The following is a 27,699-nucleotide window of genomic DNA, read 5'->3' as shown; positions in this document are numbered from 1 at the left end:
GGGATTGAGTGGGGGGGTGGGGGGGAAATCTCGCGAGACTTGACGAGGCAGAGGATGCGAGGTCTCGCGATATTTGGGGAGGGGTCGGAGGGGGAGGCGACAGAGACGGAAGATGGCGTCGGGCGATCGACCCCGCTCGCTCGCTTCTCCCGGCACCGACAAGAGGTGAGAGGTCTCAGCGATGTGTTATTTATTCACCTCCACCCTCTTCCTCCTCCTCTTCCTCCATCACGCAAGGGCCTCTTTTGGTTTCCTGCCGCCCGCGTTGCGCTGTTGACGGCTTCCGCGGCGCCGGCCTTCGACCTGTACTGTACGTACAGTGGCGGGTGAAAGTGTTGGCGATTTTAATTTAAAAAAAATATTTGCGGATTATAAAACAACAAAAGACGCGGCACCGAGCTTTGTCGGACCGAGTTGTACAACGTTCATGATAGAGGTGTTTTTTTGGGGGGGGGGACGGGGTTAGAACGCGTAGATGTATAAATGTGTCGTGAAACCCGCCACCACCCGACACAACCAATTAGTGAGGATTGTCACGTAAACAGAACGTGCCAATTCGTTACTAGTACAGCACTAGTGTGTAGAGTGTAGTGTATAGTAGTGTAGTGTATCGTGTAGTGTATAGTAATGTAGTGTATAGTAGGGTAGTGTATATTGTAGTGTATAGTAGTGTAGTGTATAGTAGTGTATAGTGTAGTGTATAGTAGTGTAGTGTATAGTGTAGTGTATAGTAGTGGTGTATTGTGTATAGTAGTGTGTAGTGTATAGTATAGTGCAGTGTATAGTGTAGTGTATATTGTAGTGTAGTGTATATTGTAGTGTAGTGTATATTGTAGTGTATAGTAGTGTAGTGTATAGTAGTGTAGTGTATAGTAGTGTAGTGTATAGTAGTGTAGTGTATAGTAGGGTAGTGTATAGTAGGGTAGTGTATAGTGTAGTGTATAGTGTAGTGTATAGTAGTGTAGTGTATAGTGTAGTGTATAGTAGTGGTGTATTGTGTATAGTAGTGTGTAGTGTATAGTATAGTGCAGTGTTTAGTGTAGTGTATAGTATAGTGTATAGTAGTGTATTGTGTATAGTAGTGTAGTGTATAGTAGTGTAGTGTATTGTGTATAGTGTAGTGTATAGTGGAGTATACTAGTACAACAACACCGGTTGTGTGTTGGGAGAGTAAATCCACAACATTTGCAATCTGAGTACGACGTTTCGCCAGTAATTACAACCAGCATCATCAGGCGGACAGCTAAATTTGTGATGATGCTGGTTGTAGTTACTCGTGAAACGTCGTACTCGGGATGTTTAAATGTGGATTTTATCTCCAACACAGCGGCGTGCTGTACTAAGTAACACACTGGCATACGTGACCAACCTTACTGATTGGTTGGTGGCGGGTTTAACGACACTTTATATTTACGCGATATAACCCGAACAACACCTGTGTTATGGATTATATTGGTCGCGAAAGCCTCCGTGTTAAACTGCACAACGCTGATCGTCCAATACCAAAAACCGAGTGACGGTGGCGTCACCACTGCGCGCCTGTGCCAGGCTAGGTGCACTTTGAGGCTGCCACGTAAAGTGTCGAAGGCTCGCTGCTGACAGGAGGTTTCATGACAGACCCTGCAGGTGCCATGGGTTTGTACTGCTGTGCCAGGCCAGGTGCAGGAGGAGGTCTCTAGACAGACCCTGTAGGTGCCATGGGTTGTACTGCTGTGCCAGGCTAGGTGCAGGAGGAGGTCACAAGACAGACCCTGCAGGTGCCATGGGTTGTACTGCTGTGCCAGGCTAGGTGCAGGAGGAGGTCACAAGACAGACCCTGCAGGTGCCATGAGTTGACTGCTGTGCCAGGCTAGGTGCAGGAAGAGGTCACGAGACAGACCCAGCAGGTGCCATGGGTTGTACTGCTGTGCCAGGCTAGGTGCAGGAGGAGGTCACGGGACAGACCCTGCAGGTGCCATTGGTTGTACTGCTGTGCCAGGCTAGGTGCAGGAGGAGGTCTCGGGACAGACCCTGCAGGTGCCATGGGTTTGTACTGCTGTGCCAGGCTAGGTGCAGGAGGAGGTCACGGGACAGACCCTGCAGGTGCCATGGGTTGACTGCTGTGCCAGGCTAGGTGCATGAGGAGGAGGTCACGAGACAGACCCTGCAGGTGCCATTGGTTGTACTGCTGTGCCAGGCTAGGTGCAGGAGGAGGTCACGTGACAGACCCAGCAGGTGCCATGGGTTGTACTGCTGTGCCAGGCTAGGTGCAGGAGGAGGTCACGGAACAGACCCAGCAGGTGCCATGGGTTTGTACTGCTGTGCCAGGCTAGGTGCAGGAGGAGGTCACGAGACAGACCCGGCAGGTGCCATGGGTTGTACTGCTGTGCCAGGCTAGGTGCAGGAGGAGGTCACAGGACACACTGCAGGTGCCATGGATTGGCTGACTGAGATGACCGATAGATGCATTCTTGCTGTGTACCCCCTTACGGTACCAACTTGCTGCATCTTATCTGTCCAGCGCTCCGCTCGTTGTTGTGAGCGTTACTCCTCCGCTCTGTGTTGTTACTGGAATGCGACTGCCTCCAACCTGCCCAGAAGCAGCGTCCTTCACGAGCCTCCTCCACAGAAGCCGATCATCTCACACGCCACACACGGGCACGCACACACTGGATTATAAGACGCCCCCCCCCATGATGTTACAATACAAGGGGTGTGGGGAAACGTGCTCATAAGTTCCAAGAATTACAGGATATTGTATTGGTGTTTTATTGTTTAGCATCAATTAGTGGCTTGATTGCGCGAGTGTTTGAGTTGGTGCTTCTTGATATCGCGAGTTGACGCGTTTGCGGGGTTAACATTCTTACAGTGTGTGCAGTCTTGAGTGTTAACGTGCATACAGTTTACATTGCATATACTCCATACTCCCCTCCTTCACAAACCTCCGTTGACCGGCGTGGTGAAGTATGGTCAAATAATCCCCACGACCCGCATGGCGTGGAGAGGCCCCTCATCCATTAGTCGATTAACAAAGCATCACTCGTGTGTGTGTGTGTATGATGGGTATTTGAAGTATGTGTGTTTTATGTAATGTGGTGGTGGAGTTCGACTCCTGCTCCTGATGTAAGCAATTTCTTGAATATCTCCCAAAGTCGACTGAAATTGAATATTTGGTTCTTTGTGAAAACAGCACTGGATAGACAGGCCAGGTGTGGTGTTTGCCTCACTTTGCCGCCTTGTGGGTCTTTCTGGCCTTAATAGGTTCTCGCTAACAGTACTTGCCTAGTAGCCTATTCACACCTCAGTGGTTGCGGGGGGGGGGGGGTCTCTTCATATCATATACAATTATGAAGTATGTCAGCTGTGCGGGGTGTGTTGCATGCCTTTATTCCAGGACTGCCGAGGCGAGGGTTGATGTGTCGTACAAATCTTATCAAACACCGCGTGGGTGTTGAGCTACCACCGCTTTGGCTTGCCAGGAGGATGCGGTACAGAAAACTGGATTAATCTCCCAACCGTTAGATCTGAATGGGATCGAGTGTTGCCTCCTCGCACGCGTGGGTTTTCTCTGGGTACTCCTTTTTGTTCGCGCTGGCTTACCACCTGGATGACATCCCACTTGTCTGTGGGTCCACGCCTCCGACTAATTCTCTTTCTATGAGGGAGCGGATGCTGTGTACGTTTAAAGTTTAAATTATTATTTTATTTTCAATATACACTTTATGTACATTAGGGGCCGTCCATAAATAACGTCACGCACCTAGGGGGGGGGGGGGGGTCAGACATTTGTGACGATGTGTGACGAGGGGGGGGTTGAGAAATAGACTTTTTGAGAAATATACTCTTTAATAAATGTTTTCTCCTACAACATCAGAGTGCAGCGCCACATTAAATATGCACTACAATGACAATAGTTTAAAGCGATTTGAAGCATGTGTTTTATTTTTTGGGGGGGGGGGGTCTGACTTTTTGTGACGTCATTTGAGGGGGGGGTCTGACGGTTTGTGACGCCGTGTGACGAGGGGGGGGCATGTCAAAAATCGTCAAAATCACGTGACGTCATTTATGGACGGCCCCTTATGTGAAGTGTACTGCTGTTACTACACGTGTACACTGATTAAAGGGTGTTGTTTTTACCTTATTTGCACACAATGTACAGTACAATCTTGATTTGAAGCTTTCGTGACTGCAGGAATCCATACTCTTTGGTTCTTTCGGTAAAGTCACGTAGGTACCACCCCTTGGCTTGCTTGGTTCTCTGGCGTTCATACGCTGGCCTCTCACTGTGCAGCAGCCAACGCCGCAGCTTGTGTTGCCCATGAGGTAGCGCTATGCCGGTCCTCTGACACAGACATGCTATCTTCACTGACAAAGCCACCGCAGCCCCCTTTTGCCTCGACGTAACGGTAGCTCTCGCTGTTCAATAGGCTGTATGTCTCTCCCATTAACGCAGCTGTTGTACGTGCGTGCGGTAACGGTCCTCGTGTGCGGTGACGGCGCTCATTTTCCCATTGTGCTCGTTTGCATTAACATGCCAATCCTTCTTTGGCACAGCTGTTGTGCGTGCGTACGGCGAGGGGACTCCTTTTCATCTCTGACCCCGCCCACTTACCCTTGGGTGACACCCACCTCAAACCTATATATAACCTCTTGTTGCAGCAGCCCTTTCTTGTTCAGCAGTTCTACGGCTGTATCTTTCTACCTGATGACGATTGCTTGTGTTGCGATCGAAACGTCGCGATTAATTATAAATTCTTTCTACCTGCGTGACTTTACCGAAAGAACCAAAGAGAATGTACAGTACCTCTGTAAAAAGTGCTATGTTTGCTATCTGTTTTCATGTGTACGCACTTATGTATTGCCTTCTCTCTAGTTTACGAGCATTGAGAAGCATCAGGACTTTGCTGGGGAAATAATGTGTGTATGTAGTCACATTCTGTACCTTTCTTGTGTCCATTGACTGCAGTGCAAAGTCAGACAATCAGCCAGAAGCAATGATTGAAGAGGAGACTGTCACATCCCAACCAGACACAGAGGTATTGCCATTACTTTTCCTTCCTGCATTTTTGCCAAAATTCACAAACAATAAGTGCATGAAATATGGGTGCGATATGCGTGCATTTGGGTTGAGATATGCATGCAATTAGTTGTATCTGCGCACATGCAGGAGGTGAGTGTGGTGGAGGCAACACTTTCTGCAGTGGAGGTTGAAGAGGAGAGGCGGCAGGGCCATGTAGAACTGCAGTGCGGCATCTGTATGAAGTGGTTCACGGCCGAGAGCTTCAGCATTGACACCAGGTAAGCACACAACCCGCCGCCAGTTACATTGTGTCAAAATGATGTCATGTTTTACGGCAGGATGTCTTCTAGCAGCATTTACTTAAGTAGGAAATCTATGGATTGGTTTTGACTTTTTACTGTGTCTTAAACAAATGCTACTGGAAAATAGTACCGAATGCCCATAGTAAGATGGACTAAAATGTCTTTTTTTTTGCATGGTAGAATAAACTCTTGTTGCCAATTGTTTTACTGGTAGGAACCTCCTGGTTACACCAGCCCACAGGGGAATATTGTGTCCGTCCGTCGTGCAGGGAGGAGCTGGGTGGGGAGGGAGGGGCTGGGTGGGGAGGGTGTTTGGAGGGGCTGGGTGGGGCTGGGTGGGGAGGGGCTGGTCACCCCGTGGTGCCCTTATAAAACTCAACGATTAACCTACTCACGCCGGCTTGTGCCCGCCCTCACAGTCGGGCATATTTGCGGAATACACCACGCCGCCGTTGACCCTGGCCATTGACCGAGCAACCCAACGTTCCTACCGGCTCCCTCCGCAGGAATGTGTTTGTTAGAAAATGTCTTGAATAGATGTTGTACATCTTTGTACATTTCTTGACCAAGGTTGATCATTGCCATGGATGAGACATGCTTGTTATATTTTAGCCATTTTTTGAAATCGGTGACCTTATTTCTCTTCCAACAGCACGTGTGTTCCATTTATCACCAACTATGTCTTTCATTGCAACATTTGCCATCATAGTGGCAACACCTACTTCTTACGAAAACCTGCAAGTAAGTTATTCAACTGCGCGTTGTGCAAGCGCTTCAGAGTGTTTTTGGAAATTATTTGGAGTCTTAAGTTAATTTCAACGTGCTTCGTGTTTTTTAATTAGATTTCTGTTTTGGAAATTCACTTGTTTTGTGTTGCTCGACATTGCTGTGACTTGGCATTTAGTGAATAACTATTTAATGTAATTTTTCTAAAATACATTTAAAGCACTGGCTTTTGTAGACTTACATTTAATTCAGAAAATTAAACTTTAAGGCTCACTCTATATTTTTTGTAAATGATGCTTTCCTTGTATAATGATTGTAAAGTCTACTGCATATTTATGCCACACCTAAGTTTTGGTTTAAAGTGGTTATATTGTACTCTTTGGTTCTTTTGGTAAAGTCACGTAGGTATAAAAAATAAAATAAATCACGACGTTTCGGGCGCAACACAAGCGTCCGTCATCAGATGGAAAGTATGGCCTGCTGCTGATGCAGACAGTTTTAAAACGATTTATTTTATTTTTATACCTACGTGACTTTACCGAAAGAACCAAAGAGTATGGATTCTGCAGTAACGAAAGCTTAAAATCAAGATGGTTGTATTGTACCTTGTACTTGTACAGCTCTCAAAGAGATGTGTCTGACTGCACTGGCAAACCTCACATGGACATCACGCATGCAGGACGATCATCCCAAAACAATGTTCTCCAAAGACAAGGTATGTTCTTGACTCTTGCCTTATGTGCCATCTATGCTGTAGGTGTTTTTCGCTGAGTTAACGTTCATTGAGCCATTGTTGAAATTATGAATTTATTCAATGTTGTGTGTTCCACAGCTATGTGCAACAATGCTTTATGTTTTGATTTAAAGCTTTCGTGACTGCAGGGATTCATATTCTTGGTTCTTTCGGTAAAGTCACGTAGAAGGGAAATAATAAAATAAAAAAAAAATTATTTTTAATATTTGTATTCTTTTATTATTTCCCTTCTACGTGACTTTACCGAAAGAACCAAGAATAATGCTTTATGTGTTTCCGATTCCCACGATCCACCAGGACATCATCCCATTCATCGACAGACACTGGGAATGCATGACAACACGGCAACGACCAAACAAGCTCACATGGCAGAACAACATTGTCAAGACTATGGTAAGGCTGCTGCCACAGGAGGTGGGAAGATGGTGTATTAAAGTTTTCACAGCTGGTGCTGACACCCATGAATCGGCTGCACCCGTGGTGCAAAACCTGAAAGAAGACTTGACCCAAGAAAATTTTACATTTCTTGTTATACGTATCTAGGCTGTGCATCCCAGGCTCTCTAACACGGGTTTAAAGCATCATCATCGAGAAAAATTTACCCTTCGGCACAATAGTGTTACCACGACAGAATCCCATGCATTTGAAAACAGTAACTATCGGTCCTTGCCGCTTTAACTATTGGGTCATATCGATACACTCGACTAATTTTAAAGCATTTTTTGTCATTAACAAATCTTTGCATTCGTGTAGGAGAGCTGAAAGTCGGTCAACGTAGGTGTTTCGAGACAAAATAAGTTTATTTTAGTAGTTTTCATTCTATTTTGTTTATTAATTTTTTTATCTACGTGACTTTACCAAAAAAACCAAAGAGTATGAATCCTTGCAGTCACGAAAACTTCAAATCTAGAAAGAAAAATAAAAAGTGCCGTTGCATTTCATTGAAAGTAAAAGTTCTCAACTTCTTGAGCTGCGTTGTGCCATAGTTTTTATCTATGCGAAGCCCATTAAGTCCTGAGACGCCACTACCAACTCGCTGGTAAACCCAGCAATGCCAAACAAAAGTTTTGGCAGACCTTGTCTCCATGGGAGATTTCAACACTGGTTTTCGTAGGTAGAGGACCTCACCTCGTGTTGGCCTCTAAATATGATTATGTTGTTGTGTTTTTCACGTGTGCGTTTGTGTAGACGAAGGAGCGTGATGTATTCCTCGTGAAAGAAAACCCAGACCCAGGAAGCAAGGACTCTCAAGACGAATACCCAAAGTTTGGCCTCTTAGATCAGGTGCCTATTACACAACAACAACAACTGACACTGATGAATGTATTGTATGAAAACATAGTCTCATTGACAAATTGTTTCTGCAGCACACAGCAACATCAATTACCAATGTTTATTTATTAAAAAACATGTTTATTTTTTCTTTTCTTTAGGACCTGACTAACATAGGCCCGTCGTATGAAGGTCAGAAGCAGCCTGGGACACCGGCCGCTGCAGCCAGTTCGAATGGTAAAGAATTTACAACTCCTAATAAAGGTATTTTGGGTTAGATCGCATGAGTATAAGTGTGTCGTTAACCTGCCACCACCCGACACAGCCAATTAGTAATGTTTGTCATGTAAACAACACGTACAAATTAGTTACTACTTCAGCCCACCGACGTTTCGGAGAGTAAATCGACATTTACAATTTGAGTACGCCGTTTCGCTGGTAATTAAATCCAACATCATCGGGCAATGATGTAACTAATTGTCACGTTTTGTTTACGTAACTAACCTTACCAATTGGCTTTGTCGGGTAGTGGCGGGTTACCGACACATTTGTACTTCCGCCATCTAACCCAGAAAGCATTTGTTATGAATAACATTGTTCACGAAAGCCTCCGTGTCAAATTTACAACTCGTCCACGAATGTGTACACCAGAGTTGTACGTGTAAAATGGCCATCCTTTTTTCCACCACCCACACGTACAACAGGTTAGCTACGAATATAAAGAAATAGGTGAACTTGACTTGAGGCTGTTGTATACCAGGTGGCTTCGGGATCAGTGGCAGCGGCAAAGGACGCGGCGCAAAGCGGAGGCAAGAAGGCGTCACCCCACCGACGGCTAAGCGCACCCGGCAGTGAGTGGCAGCTGTCGCACGAAACCATTCATTTGACTCGATGTGATCATCATAAACCGGGAAAGGAGAGATGAGAAAATATTGTGTGTGTTGCGGATGATTGTATGAGTCTATTGTGGTTCAGCTTAGTCCCTCGTTCCTTCAGGGTCAATAAAATGTTGTGGAATGTCAAAAGTTGTTGGTTGTACTCTAGGTTGACTCGCTCCATCATAGGAATGTAGAATATACACAAATGTTTCATGGTTGTGCACGAGGGATGAGAGCCACCCAAGCTTACTTGATCATTAAACCACCTTGACTCACTATCAGAGATCACAATCACTAGTCTCACTTTCTGCTGTTGCCTCAGGTCAAAGCGGGTATGGGTTATACCATTTCATTTCATCTATGTATACTGCAATAACCCACCATCTGTTATATATGAAGGGCAGATGATGAACACTTAAGTTGGGTGTCTGTTGACGGCACGGAATCAGGTTTTGCAAAATATACCAGTTTGTGAAAAACATAAACACACAATTGGAAATAACGTAATAATTACGTGACTTCTGGAGTAGTAAGCCGCTCTCGTAACATGAGTCTTCTGGAACAGCGTGGAAGCAGTCGGCTTGGCTGCATGCCTTTTTCCGGAAGCTGAACAAATGTCGTTTTCAGCATGGAAATCTTATAGAAGCGGAAGGGAGAATAGGCAGACGGGAGCAGAAGGAGCTGTGGGGGCCACCGCTGCCAGCTGGATCGCCGGCTGCCTGGCAGTTTGCAAGATTTCTATCAATGCGGCGTATTGTCTTGCGCAGTGACCCGCTGTTCCAGTCACAACGCCTGCCCCCCCACGGCTACCCGCTGGAGCATCCCTTCAACAAGGACGGCTACCGCTACGTGCTGGCGGAGCCCGACCCCCACGCGCCGGACCCCGAGCGGGTCGAGCTGGACTCGTGGGCCGGGAAGCCGATCCCCGGGGACCTGTACCGCTCGTGCCTCTACGAGCGCGTGCTGCTCGCACTGCACGACCGCGGTGAGACGTGCACACCGGGCACGCACACATTCTCACCACCCTCTCCCACGGCCAACCCACGGATTGTCATCAATTGGGGTCGCGATTTGACTCAAGAATCGACTGTCTTAAATTTCGATTTAAAGCTTTCGTGACTGCAGGGAATCATCTTCTTGGTTCTTTCGGTAAATTCACGTGAGGACGGCTGCTTGCGTTGTGGCCGAAACGTCGCGAGAATTATTTTATTATGTTTTATTTTTATTATTTTATTACTTCCCTTCTACGTGACTTTACCGAAAGAACCAAGAAGAAGAATCGACTGTCTTGGTCTGTTGTTTTAACTCTCATTTGCGTTTCTTATTTTTGTGTGTCCCTTCTACAGTTTAGTTCTTCCCATTAGCCTATATGTAATATTATTACATGATATAAGTGCATCTGCGTTTATAAACCCCGTTGATATATGTTCCCGTGTTTTTGGATTGTTAGCGCCCCAGCTAAAAATCTCCGATGACCGGCTGACGGTGACGGGTGACAAGGGCTACTCGATGGTGCGCGCCTCACACGGTGTGCGCCGCGGGGCCTGGTACTTCGAGGCTACGGTGGACGAGATGCCCACAGGAAGCGCTGCGCGCATTGGCTGGTCACAAAGCCTCGGTAAGATGCTTTGCACCAACCCTCGCAGCACTCATTCACTAACAGACGTCTGCTGAGGAGCGCTACCATGACAGCCACGTGGAACAATCCCCCAGGTATTGTAATAATAGTATAGTTACAGACCTTGGTTAATCCACTGCTGGATAGAGGCAATAAATAATGCTCGTTCGGCTTGATGCCCAGTGTTTCACTCTTTTAGTGTTGGCAGCAGCTTCAGGAACTGAAGTGAGCCGCTCACTTTCTCCCTCGCTTGACTGCTCGACACGATGTATCTTTATGAATGAGCGTCGGTATGCTTGAGGGGAGATCTTTGCATGTGAACGAGTCGCATTGTGTTTGCATGTCTAAGTGTAGGAGTGTGTGTGTGTGTGTGAACACCTATGCATTATATACACCACTGTTGTGTTCATCAGCTGTGCCACCTTGTCATTCGTTCATAATGCCAAGGCTACACTTTGACACTTGATTTTGCTTCTGTGTGTCCACACTATACATGACCATCTGGATTGCATTTTGTCAGAAATAGAATTTGTATTACAAAAAAGATGAATTTGCTGATACGTATTGTAACAACAGCTAAAGCGAGCCTCCCACCAACCAAGGCTAAACTACCCATTGCTGACAGGGAACCTGCAGGCTCCGCTCGGCTACGACAAGTTCAGCTACTCGTGGCGCAGCAAGAAGGGCACGCGTTTCCACCAGTCGCGCGGGCGACACTATGCCGACGGCTACGCGCAGGGCGACACGCTCGGTTTCTTCATCTCGCTACCTGAGCATACGCACACGGCCACCTGCCTGCCCGACACGTACAAGGACAAGGTACGCTCACGGGAGGGCGAACGCCGGGAGAGCACGGGGGCCACTCGGCTGTCTGATAGCCAGGCGCATGTAACTTGAACCCGTCACTCAAAAGCCAAGGAGAATTTAAACTGAAATGACTGGATCACAAACATTGCTTCATGAGACTCCGTTGGTGGATATATCCAGTGTTTACGCTCCGCCTTGCGGACATGAGCATAATTCATATCCTCATGCCTATTTTTATAGTTACGCCAAAAACACGAGCTCTCCCCGTGATCTAAGTGGCTCTGACAGCATATATACAGTGCTTTCCTATGGTATATACATGTGTTATATTAATGGTTTTAATGTAGAATAAAAACTTGAAGTGGCACATAAAAACAATTCTGTTCAAATGTTTATGAACTGATAATGATGGTCTTGCCAACAGGCACTAATCAAGTTCAAGAGCTACCTGTACTTTGAAGAAAAGGACTTTGTGGACAAGGCAGAGAAAAGCCTCAAGCCAGCGCATGACAGCAAGGTGGACCCATGTTTCTTATTCGTTTTTTTTTTTAAATATGCTAGTCAGAAGCCATGCATCGTCACTTTATTGACCTGGCTGTATGTGCACTGCAGGTGGTGTTTTACAAGAATGGAGTCGGGCAGGGCACTGCATTCGAGGACGTCTATGAAGGAGTTTACTTCCCGGCTGTCTCCCTTTACAAAAGCTGCTCGGTGCGTTTGCAAAAAACCATCGCGTCATCGGTTCAAGGGTGTTTATGTTTGACCACCGTGTTTAACCACCACCACTCTACCATTTCATCTGTTGCAGGTGTCTGTCAACTTTGGACCAAACTTTAAGCATCCTCCTAAGGATGTGACCTATCAACCCGTGAGTTATTTTTTTTTAATCAAAATTTTCCACACTTTAGCTGGACTCGTCTTCAGTATATGTCCGTAATAAATCTGGCGCACACTTTGTTTATTTCAGATGAGCGACATGGGGTGGTATGCCGTTGTGGAACACACGCTCTCTGACCTGCTGTACCACGTGGAGACGGACGTGGAGGGTAGGCAGAGTCCACCATGGGACCTGTGAGCTACCGCTCGCTGAGAACATCCACCTACACCTGTACCTGCCTCTTTGACTTGCACTCTCTGGGCATGCCCGTTGGTTCCGCACATGCATATGCTGCGCATAGAGCGGTGGACATTCGTCTTTTGTGCGATTGTGTGTGCGTGTACACTTTTATTTCCATGTGGCTGTAACGTGTACAACCTAGTCGTTTTGATGAAAGACAATTTTTTGACTTGTGCAATGTGACATGACAGCACTTGTTGAGAATCCGTAAAAAGAGATGGTGGTCAAGTTTTGCATTGTTAATGATGAGAATTAGATGCGTTGTTGGTAATGACTGTTTAGCCTTTTCTAAGAGAGGGCATATTTTTAGTTGCAGTAGTTTCCTTCAAACAGGCTATAAACCAAGAAAAGATGTAAGAGTTTTTTTTGCAATCTAGCACTTAAAAACTGACACCAACTTGAATGCAAATTTGTATAATATGTTTAATATATTTTTTATAGAATAGAAAACTAAGAAATCTATCAGCAGCCATTTTACGGTCACAATATTAAATATTTTTGTGATGTGCTGCATTTTTAGCACCTTTTTGTAACGTGTGGAGTTTTAAATCTCCCATGTTTATATATACATCTTTGTTGTTAAAATGGAACACCCTTTTTGCAACTGAATATATATGAATTAAACAGCAACTATTTCAGAGCTTTTAAATTAATTCCACTTATCCAACAAATGCTTTTAACGTTCAGTGTACCTGGCACTTGCATACAATTGTGTAGCCTCTATTTTGAAAAATGTTTCTCATTATAATTTTAAAAACTCACCATGGTCTTTGTGTTTACGTGGTGTCTTGACTCTGCATGTGCGTTCAGATTTTGTATTGTCTTCTACATTTGTTCAAAGCATTCAAACTGAAGAATGTACTACTCGCGTAAAGACTGATTTTATAAGCCTTAGCAGCACCCACAGCATTCATTACCTTCGGGTATTTCTTCTGGATGCCAACAGGCTGTACAGAGAATCAATTCCCTTCAAGGCTGCCCCACCTCCACATCTTACCTATAAAAGAGTGGTGCTGCCTTCCTGGCTTCATGTGCATAGAACCAGGATGAATGCACGCGAGATATGAGGTAGAATATCGCCATTCCCTACCATATGTCCCGTGCACAGGTTTAAAGGGTCTATCTATCTCATAGCCTTGGCTGCCATGGGAATGTGCAGTGGAATCTTAATGTTTTCATGCTGCCGAGATGGGGAGGAGGAAAGGAGTGCTGTGAGAAGGAGTGCCAAGGCCTACAAAAAATATTCATATAAATACTTCATAGAGGTACAGTCTGGCAACATCCACAGTATCCATTTTAAAGGTATCCCCACCCAAGCAGTGCATTGGAGACAAGTGGTGGGCTCACTGGGATACCGAGGATTGCAACGCCCTCTCGAAAACTGCATTGGCAGATGCTGGGACATTATAGTCCGTACGGCTCAGGTGGCTGCCCTACAAGTGGTTGTGTTACTGCACAAGGCATTCGGGAGGTGGGCCTTGTGCTTCGGCAAACCACCGAAGCCGCGATCAAGAGACCAGTGGTTTAGCTGGTCGGTGTCTGTGTCGACAACGAACTTGTCGGCCCCTGAGATGTCTTAAAAGGAACTGCCGTGTAACCAGCCGTCCAACTTGGGGGGGGGGGGGGGGGTCACAATGCTTCCACTATAGATCCAATAAACCAACCCATAAGGGCATCAGTATAGACTCCCATATAGGCAGTTTGCTTCGCTGCATCATGAATGTGCTTGAATTCGTGTGTTGGATGGCCTCATAGCATTTTCGAGACCATTGCCGTATCCACCACTGGAACAGCCAAAATCAAGGACTAGCTGAGAGGGCCAGAGCTGAGAGGCTGACCAACACTTGGGCGTCGATATACACAGGCAGTTGAGTTTAAATTCCAGACTGGAACACTTCGATTCGAAAGTGAGATGGTGAATCTAAGTCCATCATGTAACCATGCATTCCAGGAATGTATGCTGAACTACTATTTTTGTGTCCTGCTATGAAATGGGCAAACAGCAACTCGGAGCAGATGTGCACCCGGTCATGGTTGTTGGGAAACATTCAGCTGTTTTGAAAGCCATTCTGGCAAGCACATTATTAAAGTGCAGGTGGGCATGGTTTTAATTTAAACACTGCCATTGCTCGGTTTATGTTTCTGCTGCAATTGCACAAAAGGCGACATGGCTTTCGGCAAGAATCAGGCTTTACAAGCACTTACAGACATCAAAACAATTGGCTTGGAAAGCGCACAGTTACCCAGCACATCAAACACTGCTGATCATCCGAGTATTGCATCTTTAACGTGTGCACAAAGTTACTCGTGAATCTCGGCTGGCTTGATGCCTTCGCACACAATAAACTTGATCTCTATTCGTTTCTACTGCTGGGCTAATGGCCGTATTTTCTCTCACGGTGCATGCACTCGAGGAACCTCTGCCACCTGGTGACCATTCTTAAAAGATCCCCCCACCCTACACGGCCGCCGCAACATTTTGTCATCGCCATCCATTGTCCACCTACAAAGTCCGGGAATGACTTAAACCACCATTGTATTATAACATTGCCAACTAACATTTTATTAACCACACAATCTTTGTAATTTGCATGCTAATCAAAACGGTAACTTTTTAAAGTTAATTTCCTACTTGGCTCACTGTGGCTCAGTAAAATTTTGATTTAAAACTTGATTTTCTATCTACGTGACTTCACCGAAAGGACCAAGAATATGTGGCTCAGTTCCCTCATTAGGGTTATTCAGACTGGTAATGATGGCATTTGTACATTTGTAGGCTTGCGTTTCATTGGCAAGATTGCTGAAAATGGGCTGTAATAGTCTGCAGCCTGCAAAGTACATTTCACCATTTTGGGTACTCTGTGCAAGGCTATGATTTTGATTTGGTGATCATGGAAATCGTGGATTTTGATGAAGTTCGTGAAATATTGGAAGTCCCTGTTGAAACAAACTAGACTAGGCGCTTAATTTCTTTCTTTCTAAAAACGTCATACGACATGCTCTTAAAATACAAATTGGTATCGTCAGCGCATAATGTACAAGAGGCGCTCGAGTTTTTTCCAATACAAACCAGGCACCCCTTTTTTATTTCACCTGAATTTTAAAAAAACTTGAATTAGCTCCTTGTTTCAGTTAAACATTTTTTTTTTTATAAAATATTTTACATGGAGCACCGTCTCACTTTATTCCATGACCATTACGTTATTGTCTTTTCCGAACCTTGGCAGTGAATAAAAATGTAAACGCCAAAATCAGCCTTAGCTCAGTGTAATAGAACATGTGAGCAATCAACATTAATTTACTGAAGTTAACGTGTTCATTTATGTCATTGCTATTTTGTAAAATCCTGGCAGAGTAAGAAAGCCAACAACATTTGCCTGAGATATCGTTTTATACAAACCTCTGAGTAATAAACCACATTGCAATAGGCTTGTGGTGTAGTGCTCTACATCATTTCCATGATGACCCGGTATGACCCCTCAAACACTGCCCACGAGATGATGGAGCCCAGGCAATGCGCGGTCACGCCACGGTACAGCCGGCTGGTCCCCTGCCTCCACACCACGTCGCGAGCAGTCGCCAGGAATCCCAGATGAGGCTTCTCGATGCGGGCCTGCATTTGCACCTTGACGGTGTTGAGCGGGTAGAAGGCGAGGCCCGTGAGCAGGGACGAGAAGCCGCCCATGAACGCACCTTCCAGGAAAGTGCTGCGGCCTCGAACGGAGGCGGGCATGAGCAGCGTGACGCTGTCCTGTGGTGTGGAAATCCGCACAAAGCCACAGTTTCTTAGCGTCAGCTCTGTTGGTGGTTTCGGTGGGTGGTCACCATGTCCAATGAAAGGTAAAGGTGCGGACCTGCAATTGCTTGCAAGGACCTGCAATTGCTTGCTAGCACCAGCGCTTGCGGAAGGGCGTCCGCTAGCAGCGGCTCTAGTGGGTACGTGGCCTACTCTTCCACAGTAGCCAGATGTTGTACAAGAGGTGGCAGCACCTACAGTTGACACGACCCAACTGGCGTACACAATTAAAGTGCCGGGTGGTCAGGCGAGGGGATTTAAGAAACCTGCCCCATTGACGTCTGTATTAGACATCGAGTGTGCTAGCAATTACAGCATGACAGGATCCTACAATAGATGACAATAACGCAAAATAAAAGCACAGGTAAAGTAAGTACATGTCACCAGAATATGTAGCTAAAAAGGTAAATCAAATGGGCTGCACCATTGACAATGGCAGGAAATATCCTTGAAGGTTTGGTCAAATATAAGAAAGTGTGTTTAAGTTGTTGTACAAGTAGGAATGGGATAGATTGGAACTTTATAAGCATTGCTAGTCAAATACTAGATCTTTGGTAGAGTTGATTAAATGCTAGCACATTATTATAATCACCATAAACTACAATAATGTATATTCTTGGTTCTTTTGGTAAAGTGACGTAGAAGGGAAATAATGAAATACTATTAATGATATTAATATAATTTTATTCATAATATTTTATTATTTCCCTTCTACGTGACTTTAAATAATATTCATATTATTTTATTAATATTATTGTATTATTTCCCTTCTACGTGACTTTACCGAAAGAACCAAGAATATGAATCCCTGCAGTCACGAAAGCTTTAAATCAAGATACAATAATGTAGTTAAAAAAATTAACCCGTAAAAACAAAGTTTTCACTATAAATCCTGTATATGCGTGGCATCGGGGCGGCTAGAGTCCTCTCGTCCTCTGGCTTGAGATGGCTGCCACCTATGGGTCAGATGATTGTCTGGCAGCATTAAACAATTGGTAATTAAATATTTAAAAAAAATCCCTAAACAGTGTAAAATTTAGGATTTTTTTTCACGAAAATGCATTGTCACGTACAACGAGTCTGTGTGCAAAATGTCAGCTCGATTGGATCACGGGGAGTGGGTTAAAAAACGACCGAAAGATTTGCACGGTCCTAAGCAAGCAAGCGAACTTAATATAAAGGATTTAAAAAAGAGGGTCTAAATGATGAACAACCTCAACTAGTTAGTGGGCCACATGAGCGGCCCTCCTTCGCTGAGCTTGATGTCATGCTTGTGCACTAATAACGACCCCACGTATCACCCTTGACAATGATACCCAAGCCACCACGAGGGGTTCGCTCCACTGACCACTTGCAGCCCGCGGGTTGTCCACCACGTTCTTCTTGGTTCTTTCGGTAAAGTCACGTAGAAGGGAAATAATAAAATAATACAAATATTAAACATAATAAAATAATTATCTTTCCGACAGACCTGTTCTTCACCTGAGGACGGCTGCTTGCGTTGTGGCCGAAACGTCGTGAGAATTATTTTACTATGTTTTCTTTTTATTACTTTATTATTTCCCTTCTACGTGACTCTACCGAAAGCACCAAGAAGATGAATCCCTGCAGTCACGAAAGCCTTAAATCGAAAATTGCCCACCACTAGTTTAAACAAAGCAGAGCTGCGCATCAAGTTGCCACACAATGTATGGACAACGCATTGGGGGTAACGAAGCTCCTACTGAGCGGGCGCTCACACACACACACACACCTTGATATACAGGTAGAGGACGAAGCTGGGCCCGTTTCGGAGCAGTACGGGAGTGAGTCCGACGTACAGCTCGCGCAAGCCCAGCGTGCCGAGGTGCGAGAGGGCGGAGATGGAGTGCCGGAAAGCGTGTTGCCCGCGGGTCTGCGGATTGACCAGCAGAGTCTGCACCCTCTCGAGGGGTGTGAGCACGGCCTCCAGGGATCCGGAGAGCAGGGCGGCCAGGGAGCAGGCCAACCGGCTCCGGTCGGCCAGCCTGGGCCCCATGTGGGCCAGCTTGCCCAGGACGAACTCGTAGTTGCCGTACATTATCGAGCGGCAGAGCACACGCTTTTTGGTGGGGGACACACGGAAGACACGCGGGCCCAATTGGTGCATATGAGCAAGGATGGTATTCTATGCCTTTTTGTAATTACAGAATGTAATGTTGCTCTATATAAGAACGGGAGACACAGCAGAGCCTCACCATTCTGGCGAATTGCCCGATGATGCTGGATGCAATTACCAGCGAAACGTCGTACTCAAATTGTAAATGTTGTGGCTTCAACACACCGGTGGGCTAAAGCAGTGAACTATTTGTCTTTTGTCAACGTGACACTTTTTTACTGATTGGCCGTGTCGGGTGGTGGAGGGTTACGACACATTTATAAATAACGCGATCTAAACCCAAAAACGTTGATTATGAATGTAATGTTACTTAGTTTATGACAGTTAAGGTTGTGATGGCTATAATGGGAATTCATCTCAAAGTGTACATGCTATTGAATGTCCAACCTGGTGGAAATTGATATGCAGCTATAGCTATCGGAAACAACAAGATGAGGTTATTGAGATGAGGGTACATTTGTCTTAAGGTCGACATTATTATTTAAAAAATAATGCTGATTATGGTTTTGCGATATTTTGAAATATCAAAGGATGGACTGAAAGGTAAGTGATTATAATTTAGACTGAACACTATTGATTATAATGTACAACCATAATGTATAGCTTCTGAAAACTATAGTGTTTGTTCACGATACTTTTGACTACATCAATTTATGACCAATCAATGACGACTTATGTGTAAGGAAGACAAGCCAAAAACATATCTCTCATAGATACAAACCGCGGCTGTTTCCCAGTTTATCTGGCATAGGTATGTAAACAAGACTCAAGATGTATAAAAACGTATGGCATCGATACCACAGGGAAATTACTCCAGTGTGTTTTAAATCCCTTTAAATATTCTACTCTCATTAACAGAGGTTACATTTTATGCCGGACAGCTCTGAGAACAGGCCGAGAAACATAGCTGCTGAGTTTTGTTTTGTTTTAAGAGAGCAACTTCCTTCAACTGATCATGATATCTTCTCTCAAATGATGATGCTGCTGCTGGTGTTGGCAGTGATACCACAAAATCCACCTCTTTTCGATTAAAAGCTTTCGTGACTGCAGGGATTCATCTTCTTGGTTCTTTCGGTAAAGTCACGTAGAATGGAAATAATAAAATAAAACATAAACGTCGTGAGAATTATTTCATAACGTTTTATTTTATTATTTTATTATTTCCATTCTACGTGACTTTACCGAAAGAACCAAGCAGATCCACCTCTTTCTTACCTGCAAACTGGGAGCCAAGAGTCCACGCAGCAGCACTGACTTCAGTCCCTCGCGTAGCAGCTGCGCGAACACTGGCCGTGCCGAGAGACTCAGGGCCATCTGTTGCCGAGTGCTCGCCTTGAAGATGGGGAAGGTCAGGGCCGTGCTGACGAGAACGCTGGCCGAGCCGGCCAGAGCGCCGCTCTGATAGGAGCGGAGTGGTAGACTGGCCCACAACTTTGTCTTGGCGTTTGCCGGTGTGACGGAGTCCTCCATCACCTACAGAGCACGTTGAGATTTTTGATGCACGGGCATAATATGACTTTGAAACCCCCCTCCCACACCTCCTACGCATTCCACAAGTAGTGACTAATCCCATATCTGCATTTTCCATAAATATGCTAAATTCATCTTGATATGCAAATTGCTTTGTCAAGGCGCCCCTTCCCCCCTCCAACCCAGCTTAAATATACGCTGCCAAGCTTGGTGGTGCCCATTCAGACGCTGTCTTTCCGACAGACCTGTTCTTCACCTGAGGACGGCTGCTTGCGTTGTGGCCGAAACGTCGTGACAATTATTTTATTATGTTTTATTTTTATTATTTCCCTTCTACGTGACTTTACCGAAAGAACCAAGAACACGTTGATATTGTTTTTTTTTTAGAAACACGTGTTTTGGTTATACCTTCGCGGCTGTGTCACCACCACGGCAGCGGGTAGCAGGACGCAAGGCCGTAGCCATGGAGTCAACATTGGGGGAGACCAAATCTTATTTTTTATTAATTTTTACAATAATGTCTAATAGTGTGTTGTATTATATTGCTCTGGTTTTTTTCTTTTTTACCTTTTCTTGTTTCATTGTATGTAATGGCAGAGATTAGGGATTAATAAAGTACAACCATAACCACAATCATATAAACAGAAATCTATTTTATAGCAATATATTTGGGGGGATGTGTCCCCTCCAATATTCATGTGTCCCCCCCCCCCAATATATATTATAATTACGGCCTTGTTTTTTTTACCGCAGTAGAAGCTAGATATAAGCACACATGATACCAGCACAGTTCCGATATAAGCGACGCATGTTTTTGTCTCCCCCCCGCACCTCCGATTAGCACCGTTGGCTACGTACGGTGCGATAGAAGTTCAACATGCATTGTATTGCTCTCTGTGCCCTCCACCTGCTGTACGGACAACATCGAGACGATAGTTGAATTCGTCCCAAACGCATCTCTTCTCACGTTTTCCTCTGAGCTGCGTGGTCACCCTCTGCTCTTCCCCTTACATCAACAGCCTGTTTCCTCAAATTGTCGGTACCAACGACGAATGCTCTTTGACATGTGCCGATCAAAGCCAAAACGCCGTTGAAACGCACGCTGCACCGCAATTACGGATTCAGTCTTGCTGAACTGCTGAACGCAAAAGGCCCCTTGTGTTGCGGGGTTACCGTCTTGCGAATGACTGAGGCTAGAGGGCTGTTTGTGCGCTGGGAGAGGCATCTAGCGGTCATCATTTGAAACTCATTGCAGAGATATAGCAATTTCAAATCGGGTCTATATTTTTAAAACATCCTGTATAACCTTTACTGCAGCTTTGCATCCGTTAAAAAAATGATGTTAATGAATATGTAAAAGAAGCTCATTGGAGACATCCATTTTCAAGGAAGTTGAGCTTCATTTATCCGAACGCATATAAAATGTGAGCGTAACGACTGCTACGCTGATGATGGCGATCTTCAGCCCCGGTGGTTTCCACTCAGTCGAGTCTTGAACAGCCAACTCCCGATGGTTTCCACGATGTCGATCTCGAACATTCGACCCCGATGTCGTCCACCTCTCTGGTCGTCGATTAGTCCCCCGAGCACCGCGTGTGCCTCGCTCGCCCTTATATACTCGCCCGGACCCGGCCCTATCGGCCAGTGCCCCCCCACCCCCCCTACTTCCTTATAACGCGTGTCCGGCCACCTGTTTTCAACCATCTCAACTCCCCCTTCCAGAACCTTTTATTGTACACTCCCTTACACGTATATAGGGTTTGATGAAAGGTTTGATGAAAGCAAGTAGAACCTCGTCATTTCGGTATTTGATCGTTCGTAATTGTGGATAATTCGGCACGGCTGCGCTTTAGGCATATCTACAGGATAAATGTAGATATCATGTACAATGGGGAGTACCATTGTACATAATTCGAAATATTGAATACTTTGGCAAGGACAGAGGCCCATATGTGTCGCATTAACACGGTTTACTGTAGTTGTACTTACGTGCCAGTGCTTCATTTGTGTTTCGATGATTTACCTTCTAAAAATAATAAAAATCTGCCCGTGTTTCGCATCCCCCCCAGAAAGGGCATCTCGCACACCCAGGGGGGTGCGTGTGAAGAACCACCGCATCAGGTCGTGGCGAGTTCAAATCCCAGTCGACTTAAGTCACATCATCATCATCATCCAGAAGTTGGACTGATGAGACGGAAGTTCACTTGTTGGGAATGCGACAGTCGTGGTTGTGTTCTCTGGATAAATTGTCCGTTGTCGTGCGAATGAATAATTGCCACCGTTGGGTTTTCGGGCTGCCAACAGAGGCCCTCGTTGTCACTTCGAGGCTTTGCCATGACCGCGTTATTTGTGTGCAAGTCTCGAGAGAGAATTCGTCTTCTGCCCATGTTGGTGCACCTCGTGCCTTCTGTGGACCGAGAGCTCTGTTGTGCATTCTCCAAATCCCCAACTGGTGCCACGGAAGTCAATACACAAACTCTGCGCCGTTACTTAACACGGTCTACACACAGAGCAATGAATGCGCACTTCCACTCGTGTATCATCAGGATTAGGGGCCGTCCATAAATGACGTCACGCAATTTTGGACGATTTTTGACCCCCCCCCCCCTCCGGCACACGGCGTCACAAAAAGTCAGACGCCCTTTCAAATATGACGTCACAAAGCTCTGCCCCCCCCCCCCCCCCAAAATAAAACATGCTTCAAATCGCTTTCAACTATTGTCATTGTAGTGCGTATTTAATGTGCCGCTGCACTCTGATGTTGTAGGAGAAAACATTTATTAAAAAGTATATTTAATTAAGTAGAACGTGTTGTCTATGTTTATTTAAAGTTGCGCATTTTGATGTGACGTCACATTTGTCACATTTCGCAAGCCCCCCCCCCCTCGTCACACATCGTCACAAATGTCTGACCCCCCCCCCTAGGTGCGTGACGTCATTTATGGACGGCCCCTTACATATCTGAAAGAGATGCGGATTCATTATGCAAGCCCACTACGATAATTGAAGTATGGTCAAAACCAGCAGTGGCACGGATTAACACACGGGCTGCACATGCGTGCACACGTTGCATGCTATAGTGGCAGTGCTGTGTGTTACTGGGCAGGTGGAGCTATTCACGCATTGTGGCCATTCAGAGGTGATGACCTGTGGACAGGCTGCCATCAGATCAGAGATAATGGCATGCAATTATAGAGCAGCTTTGACACGTGGAGCAAGCAATAACATTAAAGCACGCACACACACAGCATCACACGAAACACATCTCAATTGTCTGCAAGACACATTCCTGCGGAGGGAGCTGGTAGGAACGTTGGGTTGCTCGGTCAATGGCCTGCAGGGTCAACGGCGGCGTGGTGTATTCCGCAAATATGCCCGACTGTGAGGGCGGGCACAAACCGGCGCGAGTAGGTTAAACGTTGAGTTTTATAAGGACACCACGGGGTGACCACCCCGCCCCACCCCTGCCACCCCCACCCTCGCCACCCAGCCCCCCCACACCCTCCCCTCTCCACCCAGCCCCACCCTCCCCTCCCCACCCAGCCCCACCCTCCCCACCCAGCCCCACCCTCCCCTCCCCACCCAGCCCTTCCCTGCACGACGGACGGACGGACACAATAATCCCCTGTGGGCTGGTGTAACCAGGAGGTTCCTATCAGTATGATGTATGTATGTTGAATTTACATTTCTGTCAACCCCTTATCAGTGCCCGACCTTATTACAGACCAATTCAGACTTTATTGGTCACCCCGTGCCCTTCTAAATCTCAACGTTCATCCTATAAAGTCCCATCACAAGGAGAGAAACACAAACAAATAGACACAAACTGTTGTTTTGCCCGTATTAAAACGGCTGTGCACCGTATGGACCTGAAAACTCAATTTCCCTATACAAGAATACGGGGTAAACCGTGTGAGTTCACAGCTGTGAACTTCTTTCACACCGTACGTACCCAATCGTGCTAATCGGATGTGTGAGGAGATGGTCAACACGCTAAAACGATGTGTACTGTGTTCATTCGTACTGCCTCCAACACACACACACAGGACAGGGCAGACACAAACACACCCAGTGTGCATTGACAGACACGTGCACATTGCATGGGCCACAGATGCGCGCACACACACTGATACATAAATTATGCATAAAGCACAATTCACCAACTCCCACCACCCACCCCCACCACCCCACAATCGTCAATCAATAACATTTGAGGGCCCTTTTAAAGAAAAAAACACACTGGTCAACACACTTTTTAAATCCTTTATATTAAGTTCACTTGCTTGCTTGCGTGCTTGCGTGCTTGCTTGCTTGCTTACGACCGTGCAAAATTTCCGGTCGTTTTTTAATCCACTTTCCGTGATCCAATCGAGCTGACATTTTCCACACAGACTCGTTGTGCGTGACAATTAATTTTGGTGAAATTTTTTTTCCAAAATTTTACACTTTTTAGGGAAAAAAAATGATATTTAATTACCAATTGCTTAATGCTGCCAGGCAATCATCTGACCCATATGTGGCAGCCATCTCAAGCCAGAGGACGAGAGGACTCTAGCCACCACGCATATAAAGGATTTATAGTGAAAAACTTTGTTTTTACGGGTTAATTTTTTCTGGCATAAGGTATTCCAACGGTAATTTTGGGGTGCTGATTCCAAATCTGGCATCAGTTTTTGTCTACCACATCAGGTTTTTGAGATATTAAATATAGCATTTTCAATAAAAACTGCAGAAGAAAAAAATTAAATAAATGTGGATATCTACATAAAATTATATGATAAACACACTATCCTAAAAATACAGCACCATATTTTAACACTAAAGCAGTCACTGACTCGCAACAACTTGCAATCATAAGTGACAGTTTTAATTTCGGGTAAAATCAATGAAAATGGGGTATGCCGATAGCATAAAAATGAGATGTGATAGAGCAAATCTGAGATCAGAACAGATTTGGAATCAGCACCCTGAGATTAGTCTAAAACAGCTGCAAAAGTCCAGGCCAGAAAAAAATGTTTTGTTGTTGACCAGTGATATCTGATAACTATGAAATTGACTAAATTTCGATTTAAAGCTTTCGTGACTACAGGGATTCATCTTCTTGGTTCTTTCGGTAAAGTTACGTAAAATGGAAATAATAAAATAATAAAAATAAAAGATAATAAAATAATGAAATGGACGTTTCAGGAAATGGCCCATATCTCATAGCACATCGCTTTGCCCAATACATTGCTGCAGTGTAAATGACACCGCCGAATGGGAGTATCGATTTGTATTGTGTTGACTGCAAATGAGATCATCGCGTTTGCACTGGATAGAACAAACATACGTATCACATGTACACGCATGTGCATGCACACACATGTGCCGGTGCATGCACACACATGTGCCGATACATGCGTGGACACACGTGTAGTTACATGTACTTTACTGGATACATATACACGATATTTCCGCCGGTGCCGTGCAAGTGTGGATACACACACACACACACACGTGTATACATATGAACATGCGTTAAGGAATAGAGATGTATATGTCCTATGCGCGTATGTCTGCATGTACTCGTGTACATTCATACAGTTACATAACACATTTGCTGGATACACACACACGACTTTTCCTAAACAACTGATGCACGGGACACCCATATTAGATGTATTGTTGAATTTCTTTCGCACCGTACGTAGCCAACCGTGCTATAATTATATATTATAGTGCTCGCACGCAAGAGAGAGAAATGACATATACACTACGTGTTCATTGTGCGTGCTGTGTTAACATCGCTACCATTAATGTAGCTCTGTCACAAATAGCCACGCATTCCATACACACGATTTGCACGGCACCGGCGATTACAGTATATAGTGCATAGTACACACACACACATCGCTACAGTTCGTACACACACACACGCGTACGTTAAAGTGAGACGAGATTTGTAACGGCTTACAATACGTCGGTGTAAAAAATACGAACGTTAGTTGTCCTCTGCCTTTGTCTTTATGTGGATGAACGTCCCGGTGGTGGTGGTGGTGTGAGCAGGCAGCCGCTGGCTAGTGGTGGCGATGGCTATGGTCAGTGGGTGATGGTGGTGGGGGTCAGTGGGTGATGGTGGTGATGGTGGTGAGTGATTGTGGTGATGGTCAGTGAGTGATGGTGGTGATGGTCAGTGGGTGATGGTGGTGATGGTCAGTGAGTGATGGTGGTGATGGTCAGTGAGTGATGGTGGTGGGGGTCAGTGGGTGATGGTGGTGATGGTGGTGATGGTCAGTGGGTGATGGTGGTGATGGTCAGTGGATGATGGTGGTGATGGTCAGTGAGTGATGGTGGTGATGGTCAGTGGGTGATGGTGGTGATGGTCAGTGAGTGATGGTGGTGAGGGTCAGTGAGTGATGGTGGTGATGGTCAGTGGGTGATGGTGGTGATGGTCAGTGAGTGATGGTGGTGATGGTGGTGATGGTCAGTGGGTGATGGTGGTGATGGTCAGTGAGTGATGGTGGTGATGGTCAGTGAGTGATGGTGGTGGGGGTCAGTGGGTGATGGTGGTGATGGTGGTGATGGTCAGTGGGTGATGGTGGTGATGGTCAGTGGGTGATGGTGGTGATGGTCAGTGAGTGATGGTGGTGATGGTCAGTGAGTGATGGTGGTGATGGTCAGTGGGTGATGGTGGTGATGGTCAGTGGGTGATGGTGGTGATGGTCAGTGAGTGATGGTGGTGATGGTCAGTGGGTGATGGTGGTGATGGTCAGTGAGTGATGGTGGTGATGGTCAGTGAGTGATGGTGGTGATGGTCAGTGGGTGATGGTGGTGATGGTCAGTGAGTGATGGTGGTGAGGGTCAGTGAGTGATGGTGGATGCACGTGGTGTGTGTATGGACTGTGAGTGATGAGTGATGGTGGAGGCACGTGGTGTGTGTATGTAGACTGTGAGTGATGAGTGTGGTGGATGCACGTGGTGTGTGTGTGTATGGACTGTGAGTGATGAGTGATGGTGTATGCACGTGGTGTGTGTGTAGACTGAGTGATGAGTGATGGTGGATGCAGGTGGTGTGTATGGACTGTGAGTGATGAGTGTGGTGGATGCAGGTGGTGTGTATGGACTGTGAGTGATGAGTGTGGTGGATGCACGTGGTGTGTGTAGACTGTGAGTGATGGTGGATGCACGTGGTGTGTGTGTATGGACTGTGAGTGAGAGATGAGTGACTATCACTGGACAGCGTCACGGAGTGACAGGGCACGCGGGAGAGACACACAGGGAATGACTTAATCTCCACACACAGAGATGATGATGCTGCTGCAACACTCACCACTGATGGCTGTTGTTATTTCACTGCCCTTCGTTGGGAAGTCAAGTAGCTGTACAGTCAGCGTGTGGCTGTGAGGAAATGAACGAGAAACCAATCAGATTAAATTAGCTCTGTCGGGGTAGCTCTGGTACGGAAGGTCGTGCTGCTCCCCTTATAAAAACTCAACTTTTAAAAATTCCAGGTAACGGCTGCTGAGCTATATATGATAGTAAATTTAGCTGTGACGGTCCCACCTGATGACGGAGACTTGTGTTGCCTCCGAAACGTCGTGATTTATTATTTTATTTCTATTATTATTTCTATTATTTTAATTTTTTACCTACGTGACTTTACCGAAAAAACCTAAGAGTATGAATCCTTGCAGTCACGAAAGCTTAAAATCCAGAATTATATATGATAGTCCAATGAAGTGGCTTATCATGTTGACATTTGTAGCATCCAAATACTCATAACGCATGTTTCTAAATGTGGAGGGAAAAACCTGAGGGCCCCGAGGAAAATCTACGCGACCACG

At 45.7% G+C, this 27,699-nt stretch overlaps 2 protein-coding genes across 4 annotated transcripts; one reads left to right on the top strand and one right to left on the bottom strand.

Annotated features, from left to right (window-relative positions):
* Positions 1-83: 83 nt before the first annotated feature.
* LOC133341838 (set1/Ash2 histone methyltransferase complex subunit ASH2-like) lies at positions 84-13,234 on the top strand. Of its 2 annotated transcripts, none has more exons than XM_061550613.1 (16): positions 84-165; positions 4,946-5,015; positions 5,147-5,277; positions 5,954-6,042; positions 6,648-6,742; positions 7,079-7,174; positions 7,970-8,065; positions 8,215-8,317; positions 8,814-8,904; positions 9,699-9,916; positions 10,382-10,549; positions 11,175-11,368; positions 11,781-11,873; positions 11,969-12,067; positions 12,165-12,224; positions 12,324-13,234. In XM_061550613.1, the coding sequence occupies exons 1-16, from the start codon at positions 113-115 to the stop codon at positions 12,429-12,431; spliced, it is 1,764 nt and encodes a 587-aa protein (XP_061406597.1). In that variant the 5' UTR covers positions 84-112; the 3' UTR covers positions 12,432-13,234. The 2 variants fall into 2 exon arrangements, with proteins under 2 accessions (XP_061406597.1, XP_061406598.1); XM_061550614.1 differs by having other exon boundaries at positions 89-165; positions 8,215-8,290.
* A 145-nt stretch (positions 13,235-13,379) lies between these two features.
* LOC133341839 (mitochondrial nicotinamide adenine dinucleotide transporter SLC25A51-like) lies at positions 13,380-26,009 on the bottom strand. 2 transcript variants are annotated; one of them, XM_061550615.1, is made up of 4 exons: positions 25,856-26,009; positions 19,622-19,879; positions 18,023-18,349; positions 13,380-16,224 (listed from the first exon to the last, which is right to left on the bottom strand). In XM_061550615.1, the coding sequence occupies exons 2-4, from the start codon at positions 19,874-19,876 to the stop codon at positions 15,919-15,921; spliced, it is 888 nt and encodes a 295-aa protein (XP_061406599.1). In that variant the 5' UTR covers positions 19,877-19,879; positions 25,856-26,009; the 3' UTR covers positions 13,380-15,918. The 2 variants fall into 2 exon arrangements, with proteins under 2 accessions (XP_061406599.1, XP_061406600.1); XM_061550616.1 differs by having other exon boundaries at positions 25,830-25,863.
* Between the last annotated feature and the right edge of the window lie 1,690 nt (positions 26,010-27,699).

The sequence above is a fragment of the Lethenteron reissneri genome, chromosome 12 (assembly GCF_015708825.2).
Source record: "Lethenteron reissneri isolate LAM-NWPU_2019-01 chromosome 12, ASM1570882v1, whole genome shotgun sequence".
Classification (NCBI taxonomy): Eukaryota; Metazoa; Chordata; class Hyperoartia; order Petromyzontiformes; family Petromyzontidae; genus Lethenteron; species Lethenteron reissneri.
This window is presented reverse-complemented; position numbering and strand designations above follow the sequence as displayed.

Excerpts from the sequence above, each read along its gene's own strand:
- LOC133341838 (XM_061550613.1), top strand. The coding sequence starts at position 113 with ATGGCGTCGGGCGATCGACCCCGCTCGCTCGCTTCTCCCGGCACCGAC. Across the intron at positions 7,175-7,969 it reads ACAACATTGTCAAGACTATG|ACGAAGGAGCGTGATGTATT; the intron begins GTAAGGCTGCTG and ends GCGTTTGTGTAG. Across the intron at positions 12,068-12,164 it reads CCCTTTACAAAAGCTGCTCG|GTGTCTGTCAACTTTGGACC; the intron begins GTGCGTTTGCAA and ends CATCTGTTGCAG.
- LOC133341839 (XM_061550615.1), bottom strand. The coding sequence starts at position 19,876 with ATGGAGGACTCCGTCACACCGGCAAACGCCAAGACAAAGTTGTGGGCC. Across the intron at positions 18,350-19,621 it reads TCTTGGCTCCCAGTTTGCAG|CGTGTGCTCTGCCGCTCGAT; the intron begins GTAAGAAAGAGG and ends CCCACCAAAAAG. Across the intron at positions 16,225-18,022 it reads TCCTCTACCTGTATATCAAG|GACAGCGTCACGCTGCTCAT; the intron begins GTGTGTGTGTGT and ends TCCACACCACAG.